The sequence below is a fragment of the Mytilus galloprovincialis genome, chromosome 9 (genome assembly GCF_965363235.1).
Source record: "Mytilus galloprovincialis chromosome 9, xbMytGall1.hap1.1, whole genome shotgun sequence".
NCBI lineage: Eukaryota > Metazoa > Mollusca > Bivalvia > Mytilida > Mytilidae > Mytilus > Mytilus galloprovincialis.
This window is the reverse complement of record NC_134846.1, coordinates 61398661-61410889: the sequence shown is the minus strand read 5'-3', so window position 1 is coordinate 61410889 and position 12229 is coordinate 61398661. Positions and strand designations below refer to the sequence as shown.

Sequence of the window (12229 nt, the reverse complement as noted above, 5' to 3'; positions counted from 1 at the left end):
AATATAAAATATCTATCATTTAAGTTTTTTTATGAGAAAAATTAAAAGATATCAAAATTCATACGATAGAGGAAAACTCAAACTTTATATAATCAAAGAGCATAGCTGTCAGCTGCAGAGAATTTAGGTTAGAAGACCCATTTCCCCGTTTACTTTACATATATGAACTTTATAAATAGTATGACATAGTACGGCATCATAAGACACGCAAGAGTTCGCATCCTGGGCAACTGAGGAAATTGTAAACAGGACATTTTTTGGAATAAACCAGTATCTTTTTTTTTAAACACTAAAAAAGGTAAGAATCGTGTAAACATGTTAATTTTCGTGGATACATTAATAACTCACCCAGTTTTTTTTAGTGGTTTCGTTAACAAATCACCCAGTTACTTTTAGTTGTTTCATTAATAACTCATCCAGTTACCTTAGTTGTTTCATTAATAACCAACCCAGTTATCTTTTATTAGTTGGTTCATTTTAACTAACCCAGTTATCTTGAGTGGATTCATTAATAACTCAGCTAGTTATCTTTAGTTTTTCCATTAATAACTCACCCAGTTATCTTTAGTTGGTTCATTTATAACTCACCCAGTTATCTCTTAATTAGTTCTTTCATTTTATAGTTCCATTAATAACTCACCCAGTTATCTTTAGTTGCTTCATTTATAACTAACCCAGTTATCTTTAGTTTTTCCATTAATAACTCGCCTAGTTATCTTTAGTTGTTTCATTGATCACACACACAGTAATTTTTAGTTGGTTCATAAGTGACTTACCCAGTTGTCTTTAGTTTCAGAATATTCTTTAAGTTTCGTTTGTAAAAATTCTCCTTCTCCTCCAAGTTTTCCAAAGTCCCGTACGATGTCTTTCGTTTTAGCATACTGAGACGGCGTTAAAATTGGTTGTATGATTTCGATATATTTTTCTAATGTTCTACTGAGATCGGGAACAGGCAGTTTTGGTAAAGGTTTCTGTAAAAATAAAGATAAGGTACCCATAATATATTGCCTTTATTCCATTTTCAATTTTATAAACCTTGTACAACACGTACATAGAGAATGTATGCAAGCTTTGTATATAAATCGGTATCGTGCACACTTCAAACATTGTAATATCTCCATTTTAATGATATACTTATATAATGTTTCCACATGTAATTGTTCTTACCTTTAAAGTGTAAGGCATGCACTAAATCAGTCTTTTTCTATGTGAAATACATTTAAACTAGTTTTCATTGACTGCAAGAGTTTAAATTTAAACTCAATTAATTTGACTTGTTACGTATGTTCAGCACCATGACTATATATACATAACCTTGTTGAGACAGTTCATTTATATAAACTATTCTAGTATTCTTTTTATTATTGACTTTCAACATATGGTTGTTAGCCTTTGTTTTTAAACTCGTTATGTGTAGTTAATTAGCGCATTTTGACAACGTGATATGGTTTTGGTAATAGATATATGGTGCTATCTCATTTTCTATGTCACCAAATATCATTTTACTTTAGTATTTAAATTTTTTAATATTTTTCTGTTAAAAAAATCTATAATTAATCCTAATGCACTAAGATTTACATGTCCTATCTTTAAACCCCCCTACTATTATATTCCTCTTAAAAGTGAAAATGCAATGTTGTTGTCTGCGTATTTACGTGTGTCTAGAAAACGGAATTTCATAATAAGTCAAAGTATGTTTAATATGAAGCAATACCTGTTTATTCTTTCTTTATTTTCTATCAGAGGGATCTGAAATATCATTGCTTTCTCAAATAACAAATCGAACACGGAAGATAAAGTAATAAAATAACTATAAAAATACTAATTCGGGTGCCTCGATCCAAATGATGAACTAATTGAGAAAATTGCCCAACAATTTTAAAGTATTATATAATAAGTCCAGAGTCCTTCCCGATTTCTGTGCTGTCCTAGCTTCTAAGTGTGTTGTTTGTTTAGAAATGATGTTTTTCAATTTCATAAAAAAAGTTCTCGACATTTTTTAGTATTATTGATGCTGTCTATGTTTTAATTATTTTTTTTATCTGAAATCGTCTTATAATAATGTTTCCTGTACATTCCCGTTTTAAAGGTTTTACACTGGTAATCTTTGGGCCCTTTATAGCTTGGTGTTCGGTGTGAGCCAATGCTCCGTGTTCAAGGCCGTACCTTGACCTATAATTCCACATCTTTCTATATCTATGTTTAATATTCAAAACATGCACCGCTGTTGGTACAGTTGATATATGGGAATCTCGATTTCTTTGAGTTAGTATAGTTGACGACGTGGATTGTACTAAATTTAACTTTTACCGTTCAAAAATGACCTCATTATATATACCAGGATTAATATTTTGTATTATACAAAAACAGACTGAAAATATTCCCACAGAGAGCCAGAACAGAATTAAGGAAACATGTCTGTGCTCTACGAGTGGTGAGAACATGGAATACACTACCCGATCACACACCATCTCTTCACAGTTCATTTTATATATATATATAATGTATTGTTTGTATGCATGCTTTGTAAATATTCTATTGTTATAAATTGTTATGGGAGAAGACTATATAAGTTTGATTAACTTGTGTCTCATCCCTTTTGCACATTTAAGCAAATAAAATATGTTTAAACTATACACTACCCGATATTTTAGTGATATCACCAACCACAAATACATCTAAGAATAGACTAGACAAATACTGGTTGAATCAAACAATAGTGTACGAAGACTATAAAGCAACAATCACCGTAAGTGGAAAAGGTTTAAATATAGAGACTGATGAAGAGAAACTTTAGTTCCTGTATCAGTAAAAGAACCTAAGTAAACCTAAGTAAATACAAAACTCATCAGTAACGCTTCAATGGAAAATATTTAAAACAGCAAATGACGCTCAAACAAAAACAAATTTACAAGAGCCAAATAAAATCAAACCACAAACTGTATTCTGTATTCTGTATGACTCTAACTTCTGCCAATAAAGGCACACCTTTACTTATTTGGAGTAATGGTTTTCCTCCACCAAGAATATATATATATGTATACATCGATATCTAATATAAAAAAAAAGTATAACTGTAAGTCCTCCATCAATTTTATAGGAAAATTTATATACAACACACTGTATCCACTAGATTAATGTCTCTTTAGTAGGATATACTTATCTACACTTAAATTTAAGCAGTGGTCTGAAATTACTAGGCATACTATAAGATCTAAAAGTATAAAACGAAAAGAATTGTTTATTTTTCCTATTGTAACAAACCATATTTAATTACTTTTCTTTGTTACTTATTTCTAGATGTTACAAATGTACATTGGATAACGTCAAGGTTAGAAATACTTTGAAATTTTCTTTCTATTTCATAAAAATTCATCATAGAGACCTTGACATTAAAAAAGCTATCTATGGTATTATACAGTAATACAAATATTTCTTTTAAACCCGATATTGCAGCAAGTTGCCAAAGTGCCAAGATTAGTTAATTGATGGCAATTTATTAAACGACATACACTTAGTGCTTTACTTTAATTGAAAGCAAAGCATTAATTTTCTAAATTGAAAAGCAATAAGGGAAGTATCTAGACTTTCTCTTCGTCAATTTTTGACCTTGTCAAATATGCATGACATTCCTAATAGACTACTGTGATGAAAAAACTGTTTATTTTCCCGCCAATGATACGCTTAAATTGTTTATTTAGATAGACTAGTATTTTATATTAAATCTGTAATTCAATGCGATGACCCATGGGAATCACATTATTGATTCGAAAAAGCTTTCAGTTGTATAATCTTTTGGAACCTTTCAATTTTTAGCTTCATTAACTTGGTATGAATTAATTGACGCAGGTGTCAGGGGTCTATATGAACCCTATATGTCACTTGCGGCTATTGCACATGAAAAGCAATGGCAGCTAGTTTCTAGTCATTTCAATTAGTTCAAAATATTGCTATTCCAGATTGAAAATAGGAAACACAAGTAATTAATTTCTATAATAAGCAGGCTATTACGTAAATCATACGATAATTACATTATATAACCCATTCTCAAAGACACTAAAGGCATTGTTTTGCGAAAACTTTAACTATTATTTGTTTTACAACCATATATTAGCCGTATACAGATTTGTCATTTCTAAACTTTAAAATTGTTCTTATGAGCTTATCTGATGAACCATTCCTGAGACAAGTGTTGTGCAATTACAAATTCATCTGTACCGCACGTTTTGCATAAAACGACATATGAAAAGATGATTTCGGGTATATTGTTTTAATGGTAGATGTTGTATGCAATCAAAGTTCATATTTGGATATAAATCAAATGTGATGTTGGGTATACGTAAATAGACGTGAGATCTAGCCTAGACTAGAGGCTGAGGTTTTTGCGATCTTTAAGCTGATTTAACGCTTGATATATTGTGGGGTTATGACTATCTTGGCCATGTGTTCTTCTTTGTTGTTTTGTTAATTCTGGTTTTACGTTTTATAAGTAAATTAACAATACAAGTTGTGTCAGAAAAAAAGGATCCTTGCTACTCTTTACTCTATAACAGATAATAAATGACAGGTAATACTAATACAAAAAACCAAAGAAATTACCCACAACTCTAGAGGACTAGCAAAAAAAGTGTCGGAAAAGGATCCGAGACGACTCTTTACTCTTAAACAGATGATAAATTTCAAGTAATGATGATAGTTACAACAAAACCAAACAAAATAACCGAGACTCCGTCGAGAATACTGACAATACAAATAGTTTCGGAAAACGGATCCGATACGACTCTTTACTCTTTGACAGACGATACATTCTCATAAACAATACTGAACAAAAAATAAATCTGCTGATTATAGATCATTATAGAGATAAGGAGATGTGGTGTAATTGCTATCTCTCCATCAAAGACGAAATGACATAAATTTAACAACTAAAGGTACGTACGGCCTCAATAATGAGCAAAACCCCATGCGCATAGTCAGCTATTTAAGGCACCGAAATTGCAAGTATAAAACAAATCAAATGAGAAAACTAACGGCCTGTTTTTTATGAACGAAATACAAATATGACATACAGCAACAAATGACAATCACTACACCATTTTATATATGTAATTAAACTTTTGTAATATTCATCTGTCCCCGACAGAAGGTTGCTGCATACACTTAAGTCAATAAACTAAGATTTCCAAGTGGTGAGGGTGAAGTCAGACCTTCAAATATTACCCATACGCCATCATAAATTGCTTCACCATTATGGAATATTTATTTCACAGATTACAAAATAGTTACCAAATATATGTTCCAATTATAGTCACCACAATCTCTTCCTCTTTTCTATGAACGTGACATCCCCAAATAACACTGAGGTTGTACAGGATAGGTGTCACATGTAAATCAGGATCTTCGTACCCTTCCGGTGCCGCTTTGATCAACCCGATGTTTGATAGGTTTTGTGTAGCTCTCACTTTAAAGTTTGAATGATATTTTATTGTTGCGAGACAATATCGGACTGAACTTCCCGATTTTTGTTTTCTGATAATTAAGGGTTACAATTTCGACTTGCAAACAAAGAAGACAGTGCCATTGTTAGAATGATCGTTATAGAATGTATCGGTAAATATATAAAAACTTAGTTTTTACAACAATTTATTTAAAAAATAGCTTATGAAAATAAATAACAACAGATCAACCTGTTTATTTAAATGACAGTTACCTAATGTACAAAGGTCAAATCTTTATTTGCGTAAAGAGTGCAATTTATAAAAAGAGATAGAAATTAAGTATCATATTTAGAATGAAATTCAAAACAGTGTGGCTGTGGCCATTGATTGACACATTAAATTCATCCATTGACTGGGACAATTTACGTGAACGTTTGTCTGTAACGACCACTGTTCACGACGTACCTACGATAGACATTTAAACTGTGGGGTCACCAAAGGTTTCTTAACGCCTTTAATTATAAAATAATTCGAAAAAATAATCAGGAATAACCTTTATGTTTTGATTTATATAATTGTTATAAATCAAAACATCGTGTTATTTCTGATTAATTTTTCGAATTACTTTATTAAGGTGTTGAGAACCTTTGGTGACCCCATAGTTTAAGTGTCTTTAAAAAGTACATAGTGAGCAGTGATCGTTACATACAAACGTTCACCTAAATTGTCCCAGTCAATGGATGAATTTAATGTGGCAATATGTGCATCCAATTGTAACTTATGTCGGGGCGTGTGTGTTTATTGTGGTGTTTTTTCTTTTTTTTTTAGTGTAAGCATTCAAATCTTATAATTACATTGTTTTGCTAGGATCATGAACACACATTTTCATCAAGTTTTTTTTTATTTATCTGTGCAGTTTATTGTGAAAACACGTGTCATCATGAATGTTACATTTTACAAATGAACGTTAAGTTTAGAACGACTCGAGATTGCTGTTAGCCAATCAAAATAACGTATTGAGATGAAACATATTACATGTAATGTAATTATTAAACTTTAATGCCTGAAGATGGTTATATACAATGGTATTCAAGTAAATTATATAATAAAAGTACATTTTGTAAATCAATTTTTACCTACAGATCTATATAAAAAAAACTTTTTTTCTTCCGAACTTGTTATCTACTATACAGGATGAGATTGCACGGAGGGATAATTTATTGATAAAAAGTATCCGATAACTTGCATGCAGAACCTATTTTTTGCAAAGAACAAATTTTTGTATTCCAAATTTATAAAAATAATCATGTTACTTACATGAATTTGTTGTTTCATTTATTTTTTAACCACTGCATATAGAAAATGTGTCCAAAACTAAGTTAAAGATACCAATGAATTGCTCAGTAGTATTTATAGCAGTAATAAGTAAGTAGATTATTTATAATAGTGACTTGTATAATAACATTTTGACGTGTTTGGAAAGGGGATTTAAGGTGGAACGAGAATATAAATTAAAAATGATAGGATTTGATCATACTTTGCCAAAACGTAGTATATGTTGATATAATACTAAATTCAAAAATAAAATAAAAATGATAAGTCACCGCATTTTTAAATTCGTCTCAAATTTACCCCAACAAATTCAGATTCTAACGGAAATATGTAGATCTAATAATGTTGGACTAGATTGGGACGAATTATATTTAAACATACAATTTTATATATCTCCAAATCGTCCCGAGTCTATATATAAAGCTGTGAAAATATTAAATGGAAATTGTCATAGATCTGCCATCACTAAATTCTCCTAACAAAATATTAAATTTGTCATTCATGTTAGTTTATGAGGTTCCTGATATTCAAATTAATAATTCCTCAGGAAGACCAGTAATATACTTTCTGAGGGTTAAGTTTTACAATTTCGATAATCCGAGATTACTCTGACGTCCAACGGCTGTTTTGCCAGACAAGCTGGGGCCGTGGGACGTCAGAGCTCGTCCCATATCAAAAAGTGGATATTTGCCCACCCAAAATAGATGCGCTGCTTCGTCGCTTCTGGTGCCGACTGACGGCCTTGGAATTATATAAATTGGGCATCAATCTGTTCATTTTTCATTTATCTCTTCATTTATGTAAGTTTCACTTACCTGCCAACCTTTATTTTCTCATTATTAGACAGTTTTCACAGTGACCCATCGATTTCGGCATTTTGACTTTCACTTTCAAATGGACGTCAAGTTACGAGACAGTTCGTGGTCTCGAGACTCAAAATATGCAAATATTTATATTTTTTCACCTCCTTTACAGGAGATCGATATGAAGCATTTAGTTCCGACCACGTTACAATCGGAAGCTCTCGGACATTTAGATAACTTGCATCGTAAATGAACGAGGTGTTACATTATGGTCATTTGCATAAATCATCACTGTTTTCTCGTGGTCATGTAATAATCTTTGAAAATGAAAGGCAAAATGCCGAAATCGATGGGTCACTGTGAAAACTGTCTAATGATGAGAAAATAAAGGTTGGCAGGTAGGTGAAACTTACATAAATGAAGAGATAAATGAAAAATGAACAGATTGATGCCCGATTTATATAATTCCAAGGCCGTCAGTCGGCACCAGAAGCGACGAAGCAGCGTATCTATTTTGGGTGGGCAAATATCCACTTTTTGATATGGGACGAGCTCTGACGTCCCACGGCCCCAGCTTGTCTGGCAAAACAGCCGTTGGACGTCAGAGTAATCTCGGACTAAATTTCGATATACTTCTCTCTGTGTTGTAATGCATAACCAATGCGATATCAAAAAGGTACAATCACGAAGAGCATCTGTTTATGAATTATTTTGCAACAATCTTCTCTAACAAAAAAATAAGTCTAGCATCCTATAATAATATTCAAGATAATAACCAAAAGCTGCAAAACATTCTTAAACTTACCAATGCAGGGGCAGCAGCCCAACAACAAAATGCCCGATTACTCTGAAAATTTTAAGGCAGATAGATCTTAACCTAATGAACAATTTTATCCACAGCAGATGTTCTCTAAATGCTTTGGTTTTAGAGATATGAGCCAAAAACTGCATTTTACCCTTTGTACTATTTATAGCCATGTCGGCCATTTTGGTTCACGGGCGAGGTCATCGGACACATTTTTTAAACTACATACCCTAATGATGATTGTGGACAAGTTTGGTTAAATTTGTCTTAGTAGCGTCAGAGGAGAAGATTTTTGTAAAAGATTACAAAAATTTACCAAAATTGTTAAAAATTGACTACAAAGGGCGTTTACTCCTTAAGGGATCAACTGACCAATTCGGTCATGTTGACTTATTTGTAGATCCCAATTTGCTGAACATTATTGCTTTTTATAGGTTGTCTCTATCTATAAAAATATTCAAGATAATAACTAAAAACGGCAAAATTTCCTTAAAATTACGAATTTAGGGGCAGCAACCCAACAACGGGTTCTCTGATTCATCTGTAAATTTCAGGGCAGATAGATCTTGACCTAATGAACAATGTTACTCAATGTCAGATTTGCTCTAAATGCTTTGGTTTCAGAGCCAAAATCTATATTTTACCCCTATGTTCTATTTTTAGCCATGGTGGCCATCTTGGCTGGTTTGCCGGGTCACCGGACACATTTTTAAAACTAGATACCCCAATGATGATTGTGGTGAAGTTTTGTTTAATTTGGCCCAGTAGTTTCAGAGGAGAAGATTTTTGTAAAAGTTAACGACGACAGACGACGGACGCAAAGTGATGAGAAAAGCTCACTTGGCCCTTCGGGCCAGGTGAGCTAACAATCAAGTCTTTTTAAGCAGAATAATTTCTACAGGAATAATATACATGATACATAGTTTTACAATATAATATAGATGGACAAACTACCGGTGACTAGACTGTCTAGAATTAAATTTCTCTCTTTGAATACAGTAGGAATTTGCCTTATGTGATGTTCATTGGAATCGATTCCATCATAAATTATGAACTGGTCAAAATATACCAAAGAAGCGAATGCAGAAAAATCACCACTTCAATTACAGTAATGAGTAGATACCTATGCATCGGCTGACAAGACTAACCTGTAAATTCCATTCTGGATACTGTTCCTGGTCAATGGATGCCACACGTTTAATGTACTCTCTTACATGTGAAGACATGATTCCGTTGTCAAAAATAAGATACCTTCTTAACATATGTATGCTTTCAATCAGTTCAGTTATGTTTGTTGTACCATCATTTCATCTAATGGAAAATAAAATAATACAAGATCTATTTATTCGCCATCAATAAAGCTTGTTCGTATATCGAACATTTTTTTTCGCAATTAGCAGCAATTGTATTTTGTACAATCAAAACATATAAGTAAATATAGTAGTGAAATATGCATAGAATTTGTATTTCATATATTAAATATTGATATACCCGCACGTTCATATCGACCATAGAATATATATATTCATTTTGATGAATACAAGATTAAAATCTGTCGCATTAATTTAAAAAAAGAAAAAGTTTTCTACTGCAAATTACTTCAAGTACCAAGTGAAGATGGTGTTTTTCTTTTAAGGGGGCAGTAGCTACGAGATATGAAAAAAATAGAATGTGATTTTGTTTGGCTCAATCATTCGTAAGAGTGAAATACTGAAATAATAATTCGCTATTAGTAGCCAGTTTGGTTCAATCTTGTCTAAATGAGCAAAGAAACATCCCTGGTGAATTATTCACTTGCAAGTGAATAATTCGACCTCATTGAACCCGTATACATGTAACACAATCGATTGATTTTCGATCGCACGTTATACAAGAGATAACTATGAGCTCCGCACAAATATTATCCTTTATTTGTTTATTCTACTTGACATGTACTAAATAATGTTATGTCAAGAATACAATTTTGGTACTTAATGTTTTATCTATATAGAGTAAACAGTAAAGTATAATTGTCCATTTTCTTCTTCTTTTTTTTACTATAGTTCCACATATTTTAGATTTGACAACCAACGATAAGAATTTCAAGGTTGTATCAGTATCAACGTTACCTCTTCAAGTTTTTATTTAGAAATCGAAATTTACCCTACGAGTATAATTATATATCTCACGTCAATAAGACAGTAACCCACTAATACAAAAACAGAGCAAAAGAACATTATAAAGCAGACGATGCGGTATAATTGGTTATACTAATCGTTAAAGACCGTACTGTGACATAAAGTTGTTAATTTTTCTGTTTCAGTTGGTCTCTTGTGAAGAGTTATCTCATCGGTAATCCTTCCACATTTCTTATTTTTATAGTGCCATCAAACAAATAAATTAGCAGTTCAGCAGTAACCTGGCATTAAATATCAATGTCTGACTGTCTGTCTGTCATCAAAACAACATAAATATGCATAAAGTAACAATACTTTTGTTTATTGTATATACATGTATCACAAGTAGTAAACGTTTAATGTACACCTTTTTATTTGTATAAAGGTATGCTTTAACAATATGTTATTTACTTGATATGAATATCGCAAATTATAGTTTTGAAACTATGTCATTAGGATTGTGAAAGTATAATATTATTTTCTAAGTATCATAATTGGAGATGGTTCATGGTTGTTTATTAAATAAAATCTTTAGGTCAGAGTTCTGAGAGCAATTTACAATTTGTCTATAACAAGGAAAGTTGAAGGACTGTAAGAATGGATCAAAATCTGTTTATTTGAAGAATTCTTGATAAACCAAATTTCAGACAATTACAGAAACATATAACATCAGTAGACTAATTAATCACGTAATAATTTTAACAAATGACAATAGTTTAACCTTATATAAACAGTTGTTCCAGTCTCAAATATTAGGATTCTTCAGCAAACATATTTAAACATTTACCATACCCATTTTCATTTATCTTCTTCTAAACGTCTACTTTATTGACAGATGGCTTCGACGATTAAATTTATTTTAGTCTATGCCTAGCAATAAATTCCTTTATGATAGATCATGGTTGAAAATAAAATGCCCAATTAAGTGACTCGTTAGTTTCGCTTTTAAGAACAAATACTATAATTAGAGAACTTTTATTCCAATAATCGTTTTCTTTTTCTTTTGTCACGATTAGCAAACATATGCTCAATAATTGATATGCGCTTTATATGACATCTAAGGTAGATAAACCAATACTTACACCTGGAAACTCTCATAAGTTGTCGATTTCATCAAAAGTTTTCGGTTTTTATTTTATTTTCATCGAACGAATCCTTCAAATGCTATAATTACGGTGTATTTGTTTTGCTTCGTTCAAAGAATCTTGGTTTTATGTAGGTGTTTCTGAAGTGTTGTAACAAGCTGATTAACAATACTTTAAGGTATTACACCGTCAAATTAATTAGCTCTTAACTTTTTCTATTCGCTGGGAGAACTGGTTTTTACATGCTTGGTTCTACGAACTGAATGATTCGATGTTCCACCTTTTCCCTCCTAGTGTGCATGACCTTGATCTTTTAAATAGCACAAGTAAATTGAATCTCATGATTCTTTTGAATTGTAATATAATAAGCTTACCAAAAGTGAAAATGTCAGTGACAGACACAATGTATAATTCTAAGGTTAATTTTAAATAAAGGGGGGGGGGGGGGGGGGGGGGGAGTCCATAAAACGGATAACTTCATCAACAAACTGGAAGAATGATTCTACACAATAGCTTTTACTTCTTCAATGTCTTAATTGATTTAGTAATGATTTTTAAATAAGATTATTAATATATTATTGATAACAGAAACAAACATTACTTAATCTCT

At 31.7% G+C, this 12229-nt stretch overlaps 1 protein-coding gene across 3 annotated transcripts in view; it reads right to left on the bottom strand.

The window, feature by feature from the left end:
- Positions 1–12229, bottom strand: part of LOC143045529 (choline O-acetyltransferase-like) — an 81569-nt gene that overhangs the window by 26967 nt on the left and 42373 nt on the right. For 2 of the 3 annotated variants that reach the window (XM_076218106.1, XM_076218107.1), the window contains 2 exons: positions 9527–9689; positions 777–971 (listed from right to left, as the gene is read on the bottom strand). In XM_076218106.1, coding sequence (XP_076074221.1) covers positions 777–971; positions 9527–9640 — 309 coding nt within the window. In that variant the 5' untranslated portion in view covers positions 9641–9689. Of the gene's footprint in view, positions 1–776; positions 972–7585; positions 8195–9526; positions 9690–12229 lie in introns of those variants that run through there. The other variant, XM_076218108.1, reaches the window with a different exon arrangement.